This window comes from Salmo salar, chromosome ssa10 (assembly GCF_905237065.1).
Source record: "Salmo salar chromosome ssa10, Ssal_v3.1, whole genome shotgun sequence".
Lineage (NCBI taxonomy): Eukaryota > Metazoa > Chordata > Actinopteri > Salmoniformes > Salmonidae > Salmo > Salmo salar.
This window is the reverse complement of record NC_059451.1, coordinates 71,761,953-71,787,227: the sequence shown is the minus strand read 5'-3', so window position 1 is coordinate 71,787,227 and position 25,275 is coordinate 71,761,953. Positions and strand designations below refer to the sequence as shown.

The window sequence follows — 25,275 nt, the reverse complement described above, 5'->3', positions numbered from 1 at the left end:
CAGATTAAATAAATTACAATGAACTTCACAGGGTGGTGAAAGTGCAAGGTGATGAGCTTGATGCTCGTTCCAATAAATATCAAGGGTTTTATTCGAGTGACATGACCGTCGATGCTTGGTGGCCGTTTGACAAATAAAAATTATCTTGCTCTTTAGTCCATAATAATCTCATCATGTATCTTCCGCTGCTGGCTCGAGCGCAAGGATACCAGAGTGAGCACACTCACTACATGTATATAACACATTTATTTTAAGAAAACCATCAGCAGAGTTGAAAATGCAATGGAAACCCATTTAACTTTTGTTTTTTATTCAGTACATTTGGGAATTTAACTGTATAAGGTTTCTTTATGTGCACTATGTCATCACACACAGTCTTTTATCTGCAACAAGTCAATTTGATGGAAACATCTCTGGTGGGAAAATCTAGATTTCCATCCAATTGGCGATATGTGCATATTAAAAACAATATGCACATAACGCCAATTGGATGGAAATCTAGATTCTTAATAAATGTTTTTGGCACAGAATAAAGAAGATGAAACGATCTGTTGCTGCTACCAAAGGCCAAGGGATTCTGAGGTTCTTGAAAATGTAAGTCAGCCAGTGTGTTGATCCAGTAATGTTGGAATATTATTTTATTTCCACTGCTGGTGATTATTCACAATTGTTTGTGGTGAAAATGTCACTGTCTTAAAAGTAAAACATCTACAAATTCCACCACAGAGCAGTTTACACAGACAATATGAACACGTTTGTCCAACCATAACAGATAAATGGCTAATACAGAAAGAAACAATTTATGGATTCTAGCACTACCATCTTTTACAAATACAGACAGGCAGCCATCATGGCATCAGTTTTTTTCAACTAGCTAGTGCATAGTGTCACCTACTGATATGAACTGGTAATGCAGGTTTGGTTAGAATATAGTACAACAGAATAAGTGGCATTCAATAAAATCTACTTCATGAAAAGGGGGATATTATTTTCAATGAAAATGTTGAAACTAGTTGATTTAATGATTGAATATATGGATTTGACAGGCAATCAGTTCCTACAGTGAGTGCCAGAGAACCAACCATCTGGTGGGCCAGATGGAGGCCAGGACAATAACACAAGGTTAATGGTTTTATGATTTACACATAACATTTTTTTGTTGCATGCGCAGTCACTTGGGCTCCCGAGTGGCGCAGCGGTCTAAGGCACTGCGAAGAGGTGTCACTACAGTCCCTGGTTCAAATCCAGGCTGTATCACATCTGGCTGTGATTGGGAGTCCCATAGCGAGGTGCACAATATGCCAGGGTAGGCCGTCATTGTAAATAAGAATTTGTTTTTAACTGACTTGCCTAATTAAATAAAGGTTCAATAAAAAAAGTGTAACAAAGCCTACTGTGTAAAGCAGTGTTCCCTAATTGGTGGCAGGCTGACAAATTTTATTTGGACACCCAAGTTTTCTGAGCATATTTTTTTTTGTTATTTGCTGGACATAATAGACTAAAAGGAAATCAGCTCCAAGTGATTTTAATTTAAGAAATGTATTGATCTTTTTTATCTGTATATGACATCAAAAGTGTAATTATTGAAAGATAATTTCATCACACTTCTCTCTTTCAATTATAGTTGCTAGTTTTTGATTTAATACTTACAGTATTTTCCATACTTTTTATGATTCATAAAATCTATTTCTTTCAAAAAGCACTTAAATGGTTCTACGTCTGCAGGATTAAAATGTAACCCTGCCTTACATAAAGCTCACAGAATGAATTTCAGAAGAGCACTGCAGTCAGATGAACAAATAATAGGTTGTGACAAAATTAAAATAGTTTTCCACATTGAAACCTGTGTCTTTTTTATTTTTAAAAGTACACTGCTTAAAACTTCTTCAGGATCGGTGTCCAGTCCACGGGACAGTTGAACTAATGTAGGCTAATGTGATTAGCATGAGGTTGTAAGTAACAAGAAGAAAATGTCCCAGGACATAGACATATCTGATATTGGCAGAAAGCTTAAATTCTTGTTAATTGGCTAGGGGGCAGTATTTTCACGGCCGGATGAAAAACGTACCCAATTTAAACAGGTTACTACTCTGTCCCAGAAACTATAATATGCATATTATTAGTAGATTTGGATAGAAAACACTCTGAAGTTTCTAAAACTGTTTGAATGGTGTCTGTGAGTATAACAGAACTCATATGGCAGGCAAAAACCTGAGAAAAAGTCAAGCAGGAAGTGGGAAGTCTGGTGCTTGTAGTCCTTTCAAGTGATTGCTTTGACTGTATACAGTGACTTAGGGTTCATTTTGCACTTCCTAAAGCTTCCACTAGATGTCAGCAGTCTTTAGAACGGTGTTTGAAGATTCTATGGTGAATTTGAAGGGAATACCAGCTGTGGTAAACTGGTGTCCCATTTTAACCTGTTGGGGATAGGGGGTATTTGCACGGCTGGATAAAAAAACGTACCCGATTTAATCTGGTTACTACACCTGCCCAGTAACTAGAATATGCATATAATTATTGGCTTTAGATAGAAAACACCCTAAAGTTTCTAAAACTGTTTGAATGGTGTCTGTGAGTATAACAGAACTCATATGGCAGGCCAAAACCTGAGAAGATTTCAAGCAGGAAGTGGCCTGTCTGAGAAGTAGTGTTTCATCTTGGCTCTTTTTATTGAAGACTCAGGATCTGTGCAATAACGTGACACTTCCTACGTCTTCCATAGGGTCTCAGAGCCCGGGAAAACGTTGAACGATATCGAGGCAGGCTCTGGCTGAAACACTTTATCGCTTTTGGCAAGTGGCCACTCAGAGTACTATGGGCTTAGGCGCGTGCCCGCTTCGACCGAATGATTTCTTTTCCTTTGTCTGTTTATCTAAACGCAGATTCCCGGTCGGAATATTATCGCTTTTTTATGAGAAAAATGGCATAAAAATTGATTTTAAACAGCGGTTGACATGCTTCGAAGTACGGTAATGGAATATTTAGAATTCTTTTGTCACGAATTGCGCCATGCTCGTCACCCTTATTTAGCCTTTAAGATAGTGTCTAGAACGCACGAACAAAACGCCGCTGTTTGGATATAACGATGGATTATATTGGACCAAACCAACATTTGTTATTGAAGTAGAAGTCCTGGGAGTGCATTCTGACGAAGACAACAAAGGTAAGAACATTTTTCTTATAGTAAATCTGACTTTGATGAGTGCTAAACCTGCTGGGTGTCTAAATAGCTAGCCCTGTGATGCCGGGCTATCTACTGAGAATATTGCAAAATGTGCTTTCACCGAAAAGCTATTTTAAAATCGGACATATCGAGTGCATAGAGGAGTTCTGTATCTATAATTCTTAAAATAATTGTTATGCTTTTTGTGAACGTTTATCGTGAGTAATTTAGTAAATTCACCGGCAGTGTTCGGTGGGAATGCTAGTCACATGCTAGTCACATGCTAATGTAAAAAGCTGGTTTTTGATATAAATATGAACTTGATTGAACAAAACATGCATGTATTGTATAACATAATGTCCTAGGGTTGTCATCTGATGAAGATCATCAAAGGTTAGTGCTACATTTAGCTGTGGTTTGGGTTTATGTGACATTATATGCTGGCTTGAAAAATGGGTGTCTGATTATTTCTGGCTGGGTAGTCTGCTGACATAATGTAATGTTTTGCTTTCGTTGTAAAGCCTTTTTAAAATCGGACAGTGTGGTTAGATTAACGAGAGTCTTATCTTTAAAATGGTGTAAAATAGTCATATTTTTGAAAAATTGAAGTAATAGCATATCTAAGGATTTGCATAACGCGCCACAGGATTCAACTGGGTGTTGAGTAGGTGGGACGCAAGCGTCCCACCTAGCCCATAGAGGATAAGGCATGGGCTCAAGTCACGCGCAATGACTTGGGAGTGAGCTGAGTTCATATTCACTCCTAAAGAGAACGGATAGGTCCGGTTGGAATTTTATTCAAGGTATATGATAAACACAACCTAAAGATTGATTCTATACATCATTTGACATGTTTCTACAAACTGTAGTATAACTTTTTTGACTTTTCGTCTGGACTAAGTAAGCACGCGCGTAGTGGATTTGGATAGTGAACCTAACGCGCGAACAAAATGGATTATTTGGAAATAAATATGAACTTTATCGAACATTTATTGTGGAGCTGGGATTCCTGTGAGTGCCTTCTGATGAAGATAATCAAAGGTAAGTGAATATTTATAATGTAATTTCTTAGTTTTATTGACTCCAAGATGGCGGGTTTCTGTTTGCTAGTTGTTAGTGTCATCTGGGCTGTACTCAGATTATTGCAAATTGTGCTTTCGCCGTGAACCTTTTTTGAAATCGGACAAAGCGATTACATTTAGGAGAAGTGTATCTATAATTCTGTGCATAACACTTCTATATTGATCAATGTTTACGATGAGAATTTACGTACTGTGTGCTCATTGTGCTGATTTACCGACAGGTTTGGAGGGAAAACATTTCTCAACATTACGCGCCAATGTAAAATGCTGTTTTTGGATATAAATATGAACATTATCGAGCAAAACATACATGTATTGTGTAACATAATGTCCTAGGAGTGTCATCTGATGAAGATCGTCAAAGGTTAGTGCTTCATTTAGCTGTGTTTTGGGTTTTTGTGATGCATCTAGTTGCTTGGAAAATGGCTGTGTGGTGTTTCTTGTGAAGTTTATGTCCTAACATAATCTAATTTTATGCTTTCGCAGTAAAGCCTTTTTGAAATCGGACAATGTGGTTAGATTAACGAGAAGTGTATCTTTAAAATGGTGTAAAATAGTTGATTGTTTGAGAAAATGGAATTATGAGATTTTAGCTGTTTTAAATTTGGCGCTCTGATTTTCCACTGGCTGTTGTCAAAATCAATCCCGTTAACGGGATGAGAACGGGAAGGGGTCCCATAGAGGTTAATCTAACTGCACTGTCCAATTTCCCTGTGGCTCAGTTGGTAGTGCATGGTGTTTGCAACGCCAGCATGGTGTGTGCAACGCCAGGGTTGTGGGTTCGATTCCCACAGGGGGCCAGTACAAACAAAATGCATGAAATGGTATGAAATGTATGCACTCACTACTGTAAGTTGCTCTGGATAAGAGCGTCTGCTAAATGACTAAAATGTAAAAAATGTAATTTACAGTAGCTATTACAGTGAAATAATACCATGCTATTGTTTGAGGAGAGTGCACAATTTTGAACATGAAAAGTTATGAATAAACAAATTAGGCATATTTGGGCAGTCTTGACACAAAATGTTGAACAGAAATGCAATGGTTCATTGGATCAGTCTAAAGGTTGCACATATACTGCTGCCATCTAGTGGCCAAAATCTAAATTGCAGCTGGGCTGGAAAAATGCATCATGGCCTTTCTCTTGCATTTCAAAGATGATGGTTAAAAAAAATACAAAAGAACGGTTGGTTTTTTTCTTTGTATTATCTTTTACCAGATGTATTGTGTTATATTCTCCTACATTCCTTTCACATTTGGTCCCGTGTGGCTCAGTTGGTAGAGCATGGTGTTTGCAACGCCAGGGTTGTGGGTTCAATTCCCACTGGGGACAAGTACGGGGGGAAAAATGTATGAAATGTATGCATTTACTACTGTACGTTGCTCTGGATGAGAGCGTCTGCTAAATGACTAAAATGTACACAAACTTCAAAGTGTTTCCTTTTGTACCAAGAATATGCATAGGGGAAGCTATCTATAATAATGCTATTTTGTCATAGCCTACGAATAGGACCCAGAGTTTTACCTGACCAGGACATGAGATCAGGAAAAACTCCAGGCCACAGAAAAGACGTGTTCATTTTGCCACACCACTTTGAACCACACCACGTAAAATACCTCAGGTTTACAAATTTTCTCCATGAGAGATTGTTTGATCCAAACCTACAAAGCTTATTCACATTTACATAAAAACAATTTTACAGCAAGTTTGGACCCAAAATTATTGGTCCATTTATTATCAAGAAATCAAGTTACTCTTGTATCAATAAGAACAATGTCATTACTTTGTGAAAATGTCAGTAGGCTTTTTAGTGATTACTTGGTAAAAGTGATAAGCTATAACAATGCCAGTTAGTATTAGCTGTCTATTTAAAGTGCAGATGTTTCAACCAGGCACACCATTGCTTCCTTCAACATACAAATCTATATAAGGGAGATATAATGGAAACATAAGGAAAACGTAATAACAATAGAAACACATACCTCAGAAAGCTAATAAAGAAAAAAATAACATCTCATCTCAACATGTTGTTAGTGGGCAGCCCGCATGCAGATGCTTTGAATCAGTGCACTTTAGTGGTACAGGATGATCGTGTCTGGCCTGATGGCTGCTCAGCAGTATGTAGAAGGAAGGGTCATTATTTTGGCAAACTCCTCGTAGTGGACACATCCGTCTGGTCCAACGCCAGTCTCTTTCAGCAGCTCGTCAACTGCAGGGAAGTGAGAAGATGACGCCCACACAACTTAATTATAACTCATCAAATCTAGTAATTTCATCACTGGTCTTTGAATGTTTTAAGACGTTTTATGACTACTGGTCATAAAATCATACAATCATCGGTCATACAATCTCTGCCACACATAAAGTACCAGTCAAAAGTTTGGACACACCAACTCATTCAAGGGTTTTTCTTTATTTTTACTATTTTCTACATTGCAGAATAATAGTCAAGACATCAACTATTAAATAACACATAAGGAATCATGTAGTAACCAAAAAAGTGTTAAACAAATCAAAATATATTTTAGATTTTAGATTCTTCAAAGTAGCCACCCTTTGACTTGATGACAGCTTTGCACACTCTTGGTATTCACTCAACCAGTTTCACCTGGAATGCTTTTCCAACAGTCTTGAAGGAGTTCCCACATATGCTGAGCACTTGTTGGCTACTTTTCCTTCACACTGCAGTCCAACTCATCCCAAACCATCTCAATTGGGTTGAGGTCGGGGGATTGTGGAGGCCAGGCCATCTTATACAGCACTCCATCACTCTCCTTCTTGGTCAAATAGCCCTTACACAGCCTGGAGGTGTGTTCAGTCATTGTCCTGTTGAAAAACAAATGATAGTCCCACTAAGCGCAAACCAGATGGGATGGCGTATCTCAGCAGAATGCTGTGGTAGTCATGCTGGTTAAGTGTGCCTTGAATTCTAAATAAATCACAGACAGTGTAACCAGAAAATCACCATCACATCTCCTCCTCCATGTTTTACGGTGGGAACCACACATGCGGACATCCTCCATTCACTTACTCTGCGGTTGGAACCAAAAATCAGAAATTTGGACTCATCCGACCAAAGGACAGATTTCCACCGTTCTTGGCCCAAGCAAGTCTCTTCTTCTTATTAGAGTCCTATAGTAGTGGTTTCTTTGCAGCAATTCGACCATGAAGGCCTGAGAGGTGTCTGTTACTTGAACAACGTGAAGCATTTATTTGGGCTGCAATTTCTGAGGCTGGTAACTCTAATGAACTTATCCTCTGCAGCAGAGGTAATTCTGGGTCTTCCTTTCCTGTGGCGGTCCTCATGAGAGCCAGTTTCATCACAGCGCTTGATGGTTTTTGCGACTGCACTTGAAGAAAGTTTAAAAGTTCTTAATTTTCCAGATCGACTGACCTTCATGTCTTAAAGTAGTGATGGACTGTCGTTTCTCTTTGAGCTGTTCTTGCCATAATATGGACTTGGTCTTTTACCAAATAGGGCTATCTTTTGTATACCACCCCTTCCTCGTCACAACACAACTAATTGGCTCAAATGCATTAAGAAGGAAATATATTCCACAAATTAACTTTAAACAAGGCACACCTGTTAATTGAAATGCATTCCAGGTGACTACCTCATGAAGCTGGTTGAGAGAATGCCAAGTGTGCAAAGCTGTCATCAAGGCAAAGGGTGGCTACTTTGAAGAATCTCAAATATATTTTGATATGTTACTCCATATGTGTTATTTCATAGTTTGATGTCTCCACTATTATTCTACAATGTAGAAAATAGTAAAAATAAAGAAAAACCCTGGAATGAGTAGGTGTGTCCACACTTTTGACTGGTACTGTATGTCAAGTGTTTTTCAAGTGTTCAAACAGAATATACAGTATCGGTGTAATAAAGTAACAAAGTAATTCAATTACATTTACTACCATAGAAATGTTGTTGACCTCTATGGGCTAGGTGGGACGCTTGAGAGAATGCCAAGAGTGTGCAAAGCTGTCATCAAGGCAAAGGCTGGCTACTTTGAAGAATCTCAAAAATAAAATATATTTTGATTTGTTTAACCTCTCTAGGGTAGGTGGCACCAAATCGTCCCACCTACTCAACAGCCAGTGTAATCCCGTGGCGCGTTATTCAAATACCTTAGAAATGCAAAACCTTCAATTTTTCCAAAATATGACTATTTTACACCATTTTAAAGATAAGACTCTCGTTAATCTAACCACACTGTCCGATTTCAAAAAGGCTTTACAACGAAAGCAAAACATTACATTATGTCAGCAGACTACCCAGCCAGAAATAATCAGACACCCATTTTTCAAGCCAGCATATAATGTCACATAAACCCAAACCACAGCTAAATGTAGCACTAACCTTTGATGATCTTCATCAGATGACAACCCTAGGACATTATGTTATACAATACATGCATGTTTTGTTCAATCAAGTTCATATTTATATCAAAAACCAGCTTTTTACATTAGCATGTGACTAGCATGTGACTAGGATTCCCACCGAACACTGCCGGTGAATTTACTAAATTACTCACGATAAACGTTCACAAAAAAGCATAACAATTATTTTAAGAATTATAGATACAGAACTCCTCTATGCACTCGATTATGTCCGATTTTAAAATAGCTTTTCGGTGAAAGCACATTTTGCAATATTCTCAGTAGATAGCCCGGCATCACAGGGCTAGCTATTTAGACACCCAGCAAGTTTAGCACTCATCAAAGTCAGATTTACTATAAGAAAAATGTTATTACCTTTGCTGTCTTCGTCAGAATGCACTCCCAGGACTTCTACTTCAATAACAAATGTTGGTTTGGTCCAAAATAATCCATCGTTATATCCAAACAGCGGCGTTTTGTTCGTGCGTTCAAGACACTATCCGAAAGGGTAAATAAGGTAAATAAGGGTGGCGAGCATGGCGCAATTCGTGACAAAAAAATTCTAAATATTCCATTACCGTACTTCGAAGCATGTCAACCGCTGTTTAAAATAAATTTTTATGCCATTTTTCTCATAAAAAAGCGATAATATTCCGACCGGGAATCTGCGTTTAGGTAAACAGACAAAAGAAAAGAAAGCATTCGGTCGACTCGGGCACGCGCCTAAGCCCATAGTACTCTGAGCGGCCACTTGCCAAAAGCGATAAAGTGTTTCAGCCAGAGCCTGCCTCGATATCGTTCAGCTTTTTCCCGGGCTCTGAGAGCCTATGGGAGCCGTAAGAAGTGTCACGTTATTGCACAGATCCTCAGTCTTCAATAAAAAGAGCCAAGATGAAACACTACTTCTCAGACAGGCCACTTCCTGCATGAAATCTTCTCAGGTTTTGGCCTGCCATATGAGTTCTATTATACTCACAGACACCATTCAAACAGTTTTAGAAACTTTAGGGTGTTTTCTATCCAAAGCCAATAATTATATGCATATTCTAGTTACTGGGCAGGAGTAGTAACCAGATTAAATCGGGTACGTTTTTTATCCGGCTGTGTCAATACTGCCCCCTAGCCCTAACAGGTTAAGTTGGTACAATACTGCACACCCGTGATTCTGGACGTGCGTGGTTTGAACTAACAAACACAATGCACATACATACACTCTACACTCTCTCGTATACATGTGGCATGTGTGTTTTATGACCCTTACCTTCTTTATCAGTGAGCTTCTCTCCCAGCCCGGTGAGCTTGGCCCGGAGCTCCGAGGACAGGATGTAGCCCTTCTTCTGTTTGTCCGTCATCCTCATGGCCTCCAGAATCTCTGCTCTGGGGTCCTCCTGCTGGATCTGCTGGTGCATCATGGTCAGGAAGGTGGAGAAGTCCAGCTCTCCACCCTTATCTAGTGTTACGGAGGGAGTGATTGATTGAATGATCGATCGAATGATTGGTTGATTAGAAAATTGATTAATTGAAAGAGAGAGTTTAGCAATGACAAGACATTGAAAGACAGACATACAGGCGGGCAGACAGACAGGTGGGCGGATGGGCGGGCAGACAGACAGACAGACAGACAGACAGACAGACAGACAGACAGACAGATAGACAGACAGACACATAGACAGACAGACATGCGTACCAATCTTGGAGATTTGCAGGTGTCTGTCCACCTCAATGAAAGTGGGGCTGACCCCCAGGCAGCGCATTACTATAATCAGGTCCTTGGCCTCAATTTTACCCTTGTGCTTCTTGTCATAGAGTGAAAAGCATTCCTTGAATTCTGTGAGAAAGAAGAGGTTGTCACATTTCCTCAGCTCTTCTAGGTATGTCTATGTAGGCTTCTAATGACTATTCCCCTGAGGTCAAACCATAGAAATAGAATGAATAGAACAGACATCCCCATACAGGTCAATAATAGATGGACTGTCAGACATGTTTTGTGTACCCATGAGTTTACCTGTCAAATTTCCATGGTCACATGTTTCAAGAGCGTTCTAATCCCTCTAATTCAGTGGGTTCTGTTTAGTTTATTAAGATCACGATTAGCTACTGCACATTGCTGACGACAACAGTGGTAGGCCTGATCACCGACAACGATGAGACAGCCTATAGGGAGGAGGTCACAGACCTGGCAGTGGGGTGCCAGGACAACAAACTCTCGCTCAATGTGAGCAAGACAAAGAAGCTGATCGTGGACTATAGGAAAAGGAGGGCCGAACATAAGACTGCTGAACAACTAATCAAATGGCCACCAAGACTATTTACATTGATCCCCCCTTTGTTTTTACACTGCTGCTACACGCTGTTTATTATCTATGCATAGTGACTTTACAAATGACCTCGACTAACCTGTACCCGCACACATTGACTCAGTACCGGTACCCCTTGTATATAGCCTCGTTATTGTTATGTACATTTCTTGTGTTACTTTTTGATTAATTCGATTTTGTTTCACTTTAGTTTATTTAGTAAATATTTTATTAACTCTATTTCTTGAACTGTTGGTTAAGGGCTTGTAAGTAAGCATTTCACGGTAAGGTCTACACCTGTTGTATACGGCGTATGTGACAAATAAAATTTGATTTGATTTTAATATTGTTTCTCGCGGACTGAGAGTCCTTTAGCTAACTTTTGGCAAACTCCAAGCGGGCTGTCATGTGCCCTATACTGAGGAGTGGCTTCTCTCTGGCCACTCTACCATAAAGGCCTGATTTGTGGAGTGCTGCAGAGATGGTTGTCCTTCTGGAAGGTTCTCCCATCTCCACAGAGGAACTCTTGAGCTCTGTCAGAGTGACCTTCAGGTTCTTGATCACCTCCCTGACCAAGGCCCTTCTCCCCCGATTGCTCAGTTTGGCCAGGCGGCCAGCTCTAGGAAGAGTTGGTGGTTCCAAACTTCTTCCATTTAAGAATGATAGAGGCCACTGTGTTCTTGGGGACCTTCAATGCTGCAGAATGTTTTTTGGTACCCTTCCCCAGATCTGTGCCACAACACAATCCTGTCTCGGAGCTCTACAGATAATTCCTGGCTTGGTTTTTGCTCTAACATGCACTGTCAACTGTAGGGCCTTATATAGACAGGTGTGTGCCTTTCCAAATAATGTCCAATCAATTGAAAATACCACAGGTGGACTCCAATCAAGTTGTAGAAACCTCTCAAGGATGATCAATGGAAACAGGATGCACCTGAGCTCAATTTCAATTCTCATAGCAAAGGGTCTGAAAACTAATGTAAATAAGGTATTTCTGTTTTTTTATTTTTAATAATTAGCAAAAATATCAAACCTTTTTTCACTTTGTCATTATGGGGTATTGTGTATAGATTAATGAGGAAAACAAATAATTTAATTAATTTTAGAATACGGAACGCTATATTGTAACAAAATGTGGAAAAAGTTAAGGCATCTGAATACTTTCCAAATGCACTGTAAGTACAGAACAGTTATAGACAAGAACAACATAAGATATTACATTACATTTTAAATAAAAAAATAGAAGTTAGACATAAAGAACATCTTTCTAATATTGAGAAATTAATGGTAAATAATGTATTGTGTAATTTTGGTTGTGTTTCAGATGATTTTGTGACCAATAGAAATTAATGGTAAATAATGTATTGTGTTATTCTGTAGTCACTTTTATTGTAAATAAGAATGGAATATGTTTCTAAATACTTTAACACTAATGTGGATGCTACCATGATTACGGATAATCCTATATGAAATGTGAATAATGATGAGTGAGAAAAATGCTAACCTCCCCTGTCATTGTAATGGTGAGAGGTTAGCATGTCTTGGGGGTATGATATTTGTCTGTAACTTTCTCATTTATCATTATTCACGATCCATTCAGTATTATTCGTAATCATGGTAGCATAAAACCCACATTAATGTAGAATATTTCCTAAAAAATTTTTAACATTTTTTTTTATTATTTTACCATTATTTAACCAGGTAGGCTAGTTGAGAACAGGTTCTCATTTACAACTGCGACCTGGCCAAGATAAAGCAAAGCAGTGCGACACATACAACATGTCACGTCCTGGCCAGTAAAAGGGTTAATTGGTATTGTAGTTTGGTCAGGACGTGTCAGAGGGTATTTGTTTTATGTGGTTAGGGGTGGTGTGTTTGTTGTAGGGCAGTTGATTTAGCCTGTTAGGGCTAGGGGGCAGTATTGACACGGCTGGATAAAAAACATACCCGATTTAATCTGGTTACCACTCCTACCCAGTAACTAGAATATGCATATACTTATTACATATGGATAGAAAACACCCTACATTTTCTAAAACTGTTTGAATGGTGTCTGTGAGTATAACAGAACTCAAATGGCAGGTCAAAACCTGAGAGATTCCTTTACAGGAAGTGGCCTGTCTGACCATTTCTTGAACTTCTTTTCCATCTCTATCATTTACTAAGGATCTCTGCTCTAACGTGACACTTCCCACATCGTCCATAGGCGCTCAGAGCCCGGGAAAAATCAGAATGTCGTCATTCCAGCCCTAGGCTGAAACACATTATCGCCTTTCTCAAGTGGCCGATCAAGGGACACTGGGCTTAGGCGCGTGACCCGACCGCCCCCGCCTTTGGGATTTTTTCCTCTGTTTGCCGAAAAGGAGATTCCCTGTCGGAATATTATCGCTTTTCTACGAGAAAAATGGCGTAAAAATTTATTTTAAACAGCGGTTGACATGCTTCGAAGTACGGTAATGGAATATTTAGAATTTTATTGTCACGAATTGCGCCATGCGCGCGACACTTCTTTACTATTTCGGATAGTGTCTGGAACGCACGAACAAAACGCCGCTATTCGGATATAACGATGGATTATTTTGGACCAAACCAACATTTGTTATTGAAGTAGCAGTCCTGGGTGTGCATTCTGACGAAGACAACAAAAGGTAATCAAACTTTTATAATAGTAAATATGATTATGGTGAGTGCTAAACTTGCCGGGTGTCTAAATAGCGAGCCCGTGATGCCTGCGCTATGTACTTAGAATATTGCAAAATGTGCTTTCACCAAAAAGCTATTTTAAAATCGGACATATCGAGTGCATAGAGGAGGTCTGTATCTATAATTCTTAAAATAATTGTTATGCTTTTTGTGAACGTTTATCGTGAGTAATTTAGTAAAATGTTAGCGAATTCCCCGGAAGTTAGTTCTGAACTAGTATGCTAGTTCTGAACGTCACATGCTAATGTAAAAAGCTGGTTTTTGATATAAATATGAACTTGATTGAACAAAACATGCATGTATTGTATAACATAATGTCCTAGGGTTGTCGTCTGATGAAGATCATCAAAGGTGAGTGCTGCATTTAGCTGTCTTCTGGGTTTTGGTGACATTATATGCTGGCTTGAAAAATGGGTGTCTGATTATTTCTGGCTTGGTACTCTGCTGACATAATCTAATGTTTTGCTTTCGTTGTAAAGCCTTTTTGAAATCGGACAGTGTGGTTAGATTAACGAGAGTCTTGTCTTTAAATAGCTGTAAAATAGTCATATGTTTGAGAAATTGAAAATCGCGCCACAGGCTGCCAGTGGCTGTTACGTAGGTGGGACGCAAGCGTCCCACCTAGCCCATAGAGGTTAGGTATTCCGGGGTTTTTGGGCACTGTTTGATTTTCATGTATTCTATGTTTAGTCTAGTGTGTCTGTTTCTATGTTTGGGTTCATTGGGGTTGGGACTCTCAATTGAAGGCAGGTGTTGTCTATTTGCCTTTGATTGAGAGTCCCATTTATGAGGGTGTGTTTGTGTTTGTCTTTTGTGGGAGATTGTTTTTGCACTGCGTTTTTGTATAGCCTGCAAAACTGTTGCACTGTCGTTGTTTATTGTTTTTGTATAGTGTTCAAGTGATCGATTAATTAAACTCAAAGATGAACACGACCTCGGCTGAGTATTGGTCTACTTTTTCTGATGAGGACTTTTCTATTTCTTCTGAAGACGAAGACGACTGTGACAGAATCTCCCACAAAACCAAGACCAAGCAGCGGAGAGAGGAGCAGCACGCTCAGGATATGGACTATGGGGAAAGATGGACTTGGGAGGAGATTTTGGATGGGGCTGGACCTTGGCATCAGGCTGGGGAATACCGTCGCCCACGGGAAGAGATCGAGGAGGCGAAGGCTGAGAGGCGGCGGTTTGAAGCCATGGCGAGGAAGCCGGAGAGGCACCCCCAAGATTTCTTTTGGGGGGGGCGCACGGGTAGTTTGGCTAGGTCTAGGAGGAACCATAAGCCAGCTACCCGTGAGTACATGGTGGAGCGTAGGAGGTGGAGAGCGCCGTGTTTCGCGGAGGAGCGCAAAATCTCGCCTATACGCACGCACAGCCCAGTCCGCCCTGCACCAGCACCCCACTCGTGCAGGGCTACTAGTCTCATCCAGCCAGGACGGGCTGTGCAGGCGGTGCGATCACGGCCATCTGCGCGCCTCCATGGCCCAGTCTTTCCGGTTCCTGCCTCTCGTGCGGACCCAGAGGTGCGTCAGCCCAGTAAGACTCGTCCTGTTCCCGCTCCCCGCACTAGCCTGGAGGTGCGTGTTCTCAGGCTGATAACCCCAGTACCAGCACCACGCACCAGGCTGACAGTGCGTCGGTCCGTCAGTCAAGAGGCGCCAGAGCTGCCCGCCAGTCAACAGTCACCAGAGCTGCCCGCCAGTCACCAGAGCTGCCCGCCAGTCACCAGAGCTGCCCGCCAGTCACCAGAGCTGCCCGCCAGTCAACAGTCACCAGAGCTGCCCGCCAGTCAACAGTCACCAGAGCTGCCCGCCAGTCAACAGTCACCAGAGCTGCCCGCCAGTCAACAGTCACCAGAGCTGCCCGCCAGTCAACAGTCATCAGAGCTGCCCGACTGCCCGGAACTGCCAGAGCGGCCCGGCTACCCGGAACTGCCAGAGCGGCCCGACTGCCCGGAACTGCCAGAGCGGCCCGACTGCCCTCCGGGTCTGCCAGAGCGGCCCGACTGCCCTCCGGGTCTGCCAGAGCGGCCCGACTGCCCTCCGGGTCTGCCAGAGCGGCCCGACTGCCCTCCGGGTCTGCCAGAGCGGCCCGACTGCCCTCCGGGTCTGCCAGAGCGGCCCGACTGCCCTCCGGGTCTGCCAGAGCGGCCCGACTGCCCTCCGGGTCTGCCAGAGCGGCCCGACTGCCCTCCGGGTCTGCCAGAGCGGCCCGACTGCCCTCCGGGTCTGCCAGAGTGGCCCGACGGCCTGGAACAGCCAGAACCGGAGCCACCTCCAGATATAGGTGGGTTGGGGGAGGGGGGGTGTAGCACAGTGCCGTCGTTGACGGCAGCCACCCTCCCTTCCCTCCCTTTAGTAGGGGGATTTTTTTTTTGGTTGTTTGGGGTTGTTGTTTTTCTTAAGGTGCTTCCGGGGTTAGCACCTTTGGGGGGGGTACTGTCACGTCCTGGCCAGTATAAGGGTTAATTGGTATTGTAGTTTGGTCAGGACGTGGCAGAGGGTATTTGTTTTATGTGGTTAGGGGTGGTGTGTTTGTTGTAGGGCAGTTGATTTAGGTATTCCAGGGTTTTTGGGCACTGTTTGATTTTCATGTATTCTATGTTTAGTCTAGTGTGTCTGTTTCTATGTTTGGGTTCATTGGGGTTGGGACTCTCAATTGAAGGCAGGTGTTGTCTATTTGCCTTTGATTGAGAGTCCCATATATGAGGGTGTGTTTGTGTTTGTCTTTTGTGGGAGATTGTTTTTGCACTGCGTTTTTGTATAGCCTGCAAAACTGTTGCACTGTCGTTGTTTATTGTTTTTGTATAGTGTTCAAGTGATCGATTAATTAAACTCAAAGATGAACACGACCTTGGCTGCGTATTGGTCTACTTTTTCTGAGGAGGACTTTTCTATTTCTTCTGAAGACGAAGACGACTGTGACACAACAACACAGAGTTACACATGGATGCAATAGAAAAGTCTATATACAGTGTGTGCAAATGAGGTAAGATTAGGGAGGTAAGGCAATAAATAGGCCATAGTGGCGAAGTAATTAAAATGTAGCAATTAAACACTGGAGTGATAGATGTGCAGAAGATGAATGTGCAAGTAGAGATACTGGGGTGCAAAGGAGAAGAAAAAAATAACAATATGGGGATGAGGTAGTTGGATGGGATATTTACAGATGGGCTGTGTACAGGTGCAGTTATCTGTGAGCTGCTCTGACAGTTGGTGCTTAAAGTTAGTTAGGGAGATATGAGTCTCCAGCTTCAGTGATTTTTGCAATACGTTCCAGTCATTGGCAGCAGATAACTGGAAGGAAAGGCGGCCAAAAGAGGAATTGGCTTTGGGGGGGACCAGTGAAATATACCTGCTGAAGCGCGTGCTACGGGTGGGTGCTGCTATGGTGACCAGTGAGCTGAGATAAGGTGGGGGTTTACCTAGTAAAGACTTATAGATGACCTGGAGCCAGTGGGTTTGGCGACGAATATGAAGCGAGGGCCAGCCAACGAGAGCATACAGGTCGCAGTGGTGGGTAGTATATGGGGCTTTGGTGACAAAACAGATGGCACTGTGATAGACTGCATCCAATTTGCTGAGCAGGGTATTGGAGGCTATTTTGTAAATGACATCGCCGAAGTCAAGGATCGGTAGGATAGTCAGTTTTATGAGGGTATGTTTGGCAGCATGAGTGAAGGATGCTTTGTTGCGAAATAGGAAGCCGATTCTAGATTTAATTTTGGATTGGAGATGCTTAATATCAGTCTGGAAGGAGAGTTTACAGTCTAACCAGACACCTAGGTATCTGTAGTTGTCCACATATTCTAAGTCAGAACCGTCCAGAGTAGTGATGCTGGACGGGTGGGCAGGTGCGGGCAGCGATCGGTTGAAGAGCATGCATTTAGTTTTACTTTCATTTAAGAGCAGTTGGAGGCCACGGAATGAGAGTTGTATGGCATTGAAGCTCGTCTGGAGGTTAGTTAACACAGTGTCCAAAGAAGGGTCAGAAGTATACAGAATGGTGTCGTCTGCGTAGAGGTGGATCAGAGAATCACCAGCAGCAAGAGCGACATCATTGATGTATAACAGAGAAAAGAGTTGGGCTGAGAATTGAACCCTGTGTGCCCCCATAGAGACTGCCAGAGATCCGGACAACAGGCCCTCCGATTTGACACACTGAACTCTGTCTGAGAAGTAGTTGGTGAACCAGGCAAGGCAGTCATTTGAGAAACCAAGGCTATTGAGTCTGTCGATAAGAATGTGGTGATTGACAGAGTTGAAAGCCTTGGCCAGGTTGATAAATAAGGCTGCACAGTATTGTCTTTTATCAATGGCGCTTATGATATCGTTTAGGACCTTGAGCGTGGCTGAGGTGCACCCATGACCAGCTTGGAAACCAGATTGCATAGCGGAGAAGGTATGGTGATATTTGAAATGGTCAGTGATCTGTTTGTTAACTTAGCTTTCGAAGACTTTAGAAAGGCAGGGTAGGATAGATATAGGTCTGTAACAGTTTGGGTCTAGGGCGTCTTCCCCTTTGAAGAGGGGGATGACCGCGGCAGCTTTCCAATCTTTGGGGATCTCAGACGATAAGAAAGAGAGGTTGAACAAGTTAGTAATAGGGGTTGCAACAATTGCGGCGGGTAATTTTAGAAAGAGAGGGTCCAGATTGTCTAGCCCAGCTGATTTGTAGGGGTCCAGATTTTGCAGCTCTTTCAGAACATCAGCTATCCGAATTTGGGTGAAGGAGAAATGGGGGAGGCTTGGGCAAGTTGCTGTGGGGGGTGCAGGGCTGTTGAAAGGGGTAGGGCTAGCCAGGTGGAAAGCATGGCCAGCCGTAGAAAAATGCTTATTGAAATTCTCAATTATCGTGGATTTATCGGTTGCGACAGTGTTTCCTAGCCTCAGTGCAGTGGGCAGCTGGGAGGAGGTGCTCTTATTCTCCATTGGCTTTACAGTGTCCCAGAACTTTTTGGAGTTTGTGCTACAGCATGCAAATTTCTGTTTGAAAAAGCTATCCTTTGCTTTCCTAACTGCCTGTGTACATTGGTTCCTAACTTCCATGAAAAGTTGCATATCCAAGGGGCTATTCGATGCTAATGCAGAATGCCACAGGATGTTTTTGTGCTGGTCAAGGGCAGTCAGGTCTGGAGTGAACCAAGGGCTATATCTGTTCCTGGTTCTACATTTTTTGAATGGGGCATGCTTATTTAAGATGGTGAGGAAAGAACTTTTAAAGAATAACCAGGCATCCTCTACTGACGGAATGAGGTCAATATCCTTCCAGGATACCCGGGCCAGGTCGATTAGAAAGGCCTGCTCGCTGAAGTGTTTTAGGGAGCGTTTGACAGTGATGAGGGGTGGTCGTTTGACCGCAGATCCATTATGGACGCAGGCAATGAGGCAGTGATCGCTGAGATCCTGGTTGAAGACAGCAGAGGTGTATTTGGAGGGCAGGTTGGTCAGGATATCTATGAGGGTGCCCGTGTTTATGGATTTGGGGTTGTACCTGGTAGGTTCATTGAAAGTTTGTGTGAGATTGAGGGCATCTAGCTTAGATTGTAGGACGGCTCTGAAGATAGTTGGAAGATAGTTGGGGGGCAATCTATTCACATATGGTGTCCAGGGCACAGCTGGGGGCTGAAGGTGGTCTATAGCAAGCGGCAACGGTGAGAGACTTGTTTCTGGAAAGGTGGATTTTTTAAAGTACAAGCTCAAATTGTTTGGGCACAGACCTGGATAGTATGACAGAACTCTGCAGTAGATTGCAACTCCGCCCCCTTTGGCAGTTCTATCTTGTCGGAAAATGTTATAGTTAGGGATGGAAATTTCAGGATTTTTGGTGGCCTTCCTAAGCCAGGATTCAGACATGGCTAGGACATACGGTTTGGCAGAGTGTGCTAAAGCAGTGAATAAAACAAACTTAGAGAGGAGGCTTCTAATGTTAACTTGCATGAAACCAAGGCTTTTACGGATACAGAAGTCAACAAATGAAAGTGCCCGGAGAATGGGAGTGGAGCTAGGCGCTGCAGGGCCTGGAATAACCTCTACATCACCAGAGGAACAGAGGAGGAGTAGGATAAGGGTACAGCTAAAGGCTATAAGAACTATTATTTAGTTCTTTAGAAACATATTCTATTCTTATTTACAATAAAAATGACTCCAAAATGACACAATACATTATTTACCATTAATTTCTATTGTGCACAAAATCATCTGAAACGCAACCAAAACAAACAGCAAATGCATCAAACAAATGTGTAAAGTCACAAGCTTTATGTAGTTATTGTATGCTATGAATAAGGGATCAAATACTTAACTATTTACTACTTTAATACAAAAATAAGTGAATTTGGCCCAATACTTTTGGTCCCCTAAAATGAAGGGACTATGTACAAAAAGTGCTGTAATTTCGAAACGGTTCAACCTATATGGATGAAAATACCCTCAAATTGCACTTGACAGTCCAAACCCATAGTCATTGTACATTTCAAATGCCGGGGTACAGAGCCAAAACAACAAAAAATGTGTCACTGTCCCAACACTTTTGGAGGTCACTGTACAGATTCATGTTCTTATATACAGTACAGTTAAATTAAATATTTAGAAAGAGGAGAGGCGCTGTGATAGAATATGTTTATCTGTTTTTTTTAAGTTAAAGTTGCTTTTGGCCTGAGTATCCTCTGGTGGCAGAGCATTCCACGATGACATGGCTCTATACATAACTGTGTGACACTGTCACAACTTCTGCCGAAGTCGATGCCTCTCCCTGTTCGGGCAGTGTTCGGCGGTTGACGTCACCGGTCTTCTAGCCATCGCTGATCCATTTTTCATTTTCCATTTGTTTTATTTTTCCAACACACCTGGTTCTCATTTCCCTCATTATGTGTTACCGCATTAACCCCTCGTTCCATGTGTCTCTCGTCAGGCCGGTGGTGGCTTGCCCGCTCCAGGAGTCTGAGGTGCGGGAGGTTCCTCCAACCCCTCTGGACATCGAGGGGGCCCCGGCGTACTCCGTTCATTACATACTGGATTCGAGATGTCAGGCGAAGGGCCTTCAGTACCTCGTGGACTGGGAGGGGTATGGTCCGGAGGAGAGATGCTGGGTTCCGGTGGAGGACGTGTTGGACCCTTCAATGCTGCGGGAGTTCCACCGTCTCCATCCGGATCGCCCTGTGCCTCCCCGAGACCGGTATCGGCGCGCTTCTCCTTGTTCGGGCGGTGTTGGGCGGTCGACGTCGCCGGTCTTCTAGCCATCGCTGATCCATTTTTCATTTTCCATTTGTTTTGTCTTGTTTTCCAACACACCTGGTTCTCATTTCCCTCATTATGTGTTGTGTATTTAACCCTCTGTTCCCCCCATGTTTTTGTGTGGTATTGTTTATTGTAAGTGCATGTGCACATATGTTTGACTGGTGTGCGTCGGGTTATTGTACCCATATTTTGTATTTTCTTATGCCATTGGGTTCACTATTAAACTGCTCCGGCTATTTAGCAAGTTCTGCTCTCCTGCGTCTGACTTCCCTGCCACCAGTTACGCACCCCTTACAGACACATTAAATCTGTTTTTGGTTAGGGTACCGTGATGAAACCTATCGTGGCATGTCTGGTGGGGTATGTATGTCTGTTTGAAGTGTATGCAAATAGATTATACAAGTGGTTAGGCATTTTCAACATACAAATGTTTCTTAAAAGACTAGAAGGGAAGTAGTCTTTCAAGGTTGAGGGTTAAAGAGAAATTGACTATCATGCATGTTGTTGATGTTAGTTTTGTGTGCAGTTACAGGCATAAGAACGGGCATAAGGCCCGTTCATCTCAGACTGAACTAGCCAACAGATCCCCAAGCTTCCTGTGTAGATTAAGACACCACGAAGCCAGCGTGAGACAAGGCTTGAAAAACATACCTCAATCCAGGGATGAGAAATGTGTTGTACTCCGAATTTTCCCATTATCCCAACTGTTACACTGAGAAAATTATCATACTAGCTAGCAGATAACAGTTGTCCAATCTTCTCTGTATAACAGTGGTGATAATGGGACAATTCAGAGTACAACGCAGTTCTCATCCCTGGATTGAGGTACGTATTCCGAGCCATATTTTGTCTTAATCTACACAGGAAGCCTGTCCAACCTTAGCGCAGTTGTAAGCAAGCAAATTGGATCTGCTGGCTTAAACTGAACTAGAGCATTATACTCTTCAATGGGAGATACAGGTCAGTCTGCAGTCACCGCTCATTAATCTTTGAGGGATTACAGCCGTCAGGATCTGGTTCAATCACACAGAGGAGAGCACAGGCTGCCTACTGAAAGGCAAACAGAAGGGCCATAGAAATATATATGGGTTGCATGGTGCACTGTATACTAGCCCTTGATCATGACTCTCAGTTCCATTACATTATACATAAGAGTCATTGGACGAAGGCGTCTTCTGTACAGGGGAGTTTTGTTAAGAGCCCCAACGCTGGGTCTGAACATTAACACGAATTGTTTGTGGTACGTTTTTGGAAGCATAAGGACCTTATCTTTCATTTCAGCAAAACATAATAAAAAAAAAAAAGCTGAAATTGATACAAACCTTTATAAGGTTAGGATTAGTGTTCCCACACAGCCATATATTCATGTATACAGCGCATGTTTACGGAAGACAGAGGGACCACCTGTGCTAACTAGCTATCTAGCATGCTCGAAACACCTGTGTGTAACGGAAGTAGGCCGCCAGAAACGTGTTGTCACTGAAAAATACTGTTGGCTGCAACTGTGATGACGCTGGTTAAAACAGTAAGAGTATATTTTGCATTTGTGAAATTATTTTCATGTGAGATGTTTCTAGAACCGTATTGCAATCAAGAATCAATTCATGTTTAGATGGAGTATTTGGCTGTTTTGGCTGCCAGAGTCAGTCTACCTCTGAAAATAACATGTCCTTGAACCTAAAGGTAACCTTAAGAGTACATCTTGGGCTAGATGCATACATGATGCATGATAGCACCAATCAGACATAGTATTGTATATTAGTAGGCTATATATTGGTATACATAAACTAGTCCTCCACAGTCTGTAATATCCTATTCAAATATTGTTGAACAGTTTTATGATCTACATTTGACAAGAAAAGAAACTATCAAAAGACTGGTGATATAAGTGATGCATTGTGTGTGTCTTCTCAACAGGAACGTTGACACAAATGGGGTGCATTGTGTTGTGGCAGGCACACGGAAAATTACGTGGAATAAAAGTCTGTTCATATCAACATCCAGCAATAAGAAGTAGTCCTGGAATGTAGGCTTCTGTAAACTTATAGTAGTTTTCATTTTATTCGCCAATTTCTTGAGTATAGATCAGAGACTATCCAAACCGCAATCATCAAGATAGTGGACATTCTCAGACAGTAACGCAAAGTAAAACAATTATAAACAGGTTGTGCATACCAGGAATTAAATTAAATATATATCCACGATTATTTTGACATGTGATAAACAATCCTGCCTTGCGCCGTACTCGACTAAAACGATCACATTTATCCAATTCAACATAGCGTGCGAAATATGTGCACACAGCCTAACGCGTCTTACCATTTATTTGGTCTTGAGTCAGGAACTTTGCCTGTAACAAAACAAGAGAAGCACGTCACTTTTATATGCAACTATTTATAGTGGATGCTACATCTAACTATGAGCCAACTATTGTACATAACAACGATTTCACTGGAATAACTTGCTTACCATCGTGGTTAGGCTCAGTCAGTGCTCCTAGACACACTCGACGTGTCAGGTCCGCTTGTTTTACCTGCGTGAGTAATCTTTATTTTGAAGTTTGCATTATTGATACAGTGTTGCCATGAGCACATGGTGAACTAGACCCCACACCAACTATAGGCTACTATGCTATTTATCTCCGATCACCATGAAACGGTCTGTCACAATAAAGGCACAATCCTTAATTTGTTTTAGCCGAAAGACCCACCACTTGGTTTGCTGTAGGGCTGGATAAATGTAGCCTAACCTACTAACGTTACTCTCAAATTCGTAACTGGAAGAAGCTATGGATGCAGAATGGCATCGCGTTTTTATATAGTTCTAAACATTTAACGTTATATTGTTTGGTTACAAAGACAAAGGATTCATAAGTAGTTTATGGACTATAGTTGTTTATAAATCAGTAATAATAGTAGCCCAACCAGCAGCAAGACGGCAGTATTAGGCTATTCGTTTTACATCGTTTTTCATTTTACGTCCGACTTCTATTTGCACAGCCGGAAATACACTGGTGTCCGCCGTGGACCGGCTCGTAAATAAAACATCCTGCATTCAGGCTGAAAATGTGTCAGTTTCCTCCTTAACTCGATTTAATTGATCGTCGTAGGAAAATAAAACTGGGAAAATACAGTATGTGTAGGGGAGATATGTTATGCCGAAAAGCTCCCCCTGCCAGAATTCTCCCTCCCTTGCTGCGATTTGTTTGCTTGTTGAGATTTCTGATCACGTTAGGCTGCGTTTCATTTTATTTTTATGTCGGATTGATCGATAGGGAGTCACAAGTAAGGTCTGCAGTTTTCAGTTTGACTATGTGTTTCAAGTGTATTAGTCTATAAATAAATATCTTTGCCAAAATGTGTCATCTCTCCCATGTCTTATTCGACAAGTAGTTGTTCTGAAATGTTTATTGCTTGCCTACATTTTACTCCCTCCTCTATGTTTAATAGAACACACATACATTAATTAATAATTTCGGTTGCCTATCCTGACGTGAAGTTTGTTCTGTAGAAAGTATTTGACTCAAGCCACAAAATTAAGGAAATTAGGAGGGGGGGGATTTCGACACGGCCATTTTATTGCCTGCCAAAATTCTTCCCCCCCTTCTATATTGGGACTGCAAGTCCTGGCACACTTCATAATCATTTTGGTGGCCTATCATGCCCTCTGATGTGTCACATGAAGTATTAGTCTCTAGTCACAGAAGGAAGTGGTTATTTCAGCAATAATAGTTTTTAGAGCCCTCTACTGTTCTCTCTACCCATCCCTCAATCCCCCATCCCATCGTGCTATTCCCTCTTATGGCTTTCCCCCCAAAAAATGTACACTATCTGTTTTAATTTTTAAGAATGTAGGTACAGTAGTAATAATAAAATAATAATAGTAAATAAAAAATTGTACTCTGGGTGAAAAAGAAATATATAAATATATAAGTCAACATGAGTGCATATCCATAATTACAGTAAACTGTTATAATAATAGAAACAAAAGTAAAATATAAATAAATGCATAATGTTATAATAAACAGAACTATGACTGAAAGTGCCTCCATGAGGAATCTCCTCCCCAACTTGTTTAAAAAAATTCAAAAAAATAAAAATTTGAAAAGTGGTGCGTGCATATGTATTCACCCCTTTTGCTATAAAGCCCCTAAATAAGATCTGGTGCAACCAATTACCTTCAGAGGTCACATAATTAGTGAAATAAAGACCACCTGTGTGCAATCTAAGTGTCACATGATCTGTCACATGATCTTAGTATATATACACCTGTTCTGAAAGGCCCCAGAGTCTGCAACACCACTAAACAAGGGGCACCACCAAGCAAGCAGCACCATGATAACCAATGAGCTCTCCAAACAGGTCAGAGACAAAGTTGTAGAGAAGTACAGATCAGGGTTGGGTTATAAAAA

General features: G+C 41.8%; 1 protein-coding gene and 1 non-coding gene across 2 annotated transcripts; one reads left to right on the top strand and one right to left on the bottom strand.

Annotated features, from left to right (window-relative positions):
* The first annotated feature begins 5,504 nt into the window (after positions 1–5,504).
* trnaa-ugc (transfer RNA alanine (anticodon UGC)) lies at positions 5,505–5,578 on the top strand. Its single transcript has one exon. It is a non-coding gene; the product is annotated as a tRNA-Ala (tRNA).
* A 362-nt stretch (positions 5,579–5,940) lies between these two features.
* calml4b (calmodulin-like 4b) lies at positions 5,941–23,943 on the bottom strand. Its single transcript, XM_014123975.2, has 5 exons — positions 23,334–23,943; positions 23,184–23,214; positions 10,314–10,454; positions 9,888–10,076; positions 5,941–6,455 (listed from the first exon to the last, which is right to left on the bottom strand). Exons 1-5 carry the CDS (start codon positions 23,334–23,336, stop codon positions 6,358–6,360), a joined length of 462 nt encoding a protein of 153 aa, XP_013979450.1. The 5' UTR covers positions 23,337–23,943; the 3' UTR covers positions 5,941–6,357.
* Positions 23,944–25,275: the final 1,332 nt, after the last annotated feature.

Excerpts from the sequence above, each read along its gene's own strand:
- calml4b (XM_014123975.2), bottom strand. Across the intron at positions 10,455-23,183 it reads GACTCAAGACCAAATAAATG|AATTCAAGGAATGCTTTTCA; the intron begins GTAAGACGCGTT and ends TCTTTCTCACAG. Across the intron at positions 6,456-9,887 it reads GAAGCTCACTGATAAAGAAG|TTGACGAGCTGCTGAAAGAG; the intron begins GTAAGGGTCATA and ends ACTTCCCTGCAG.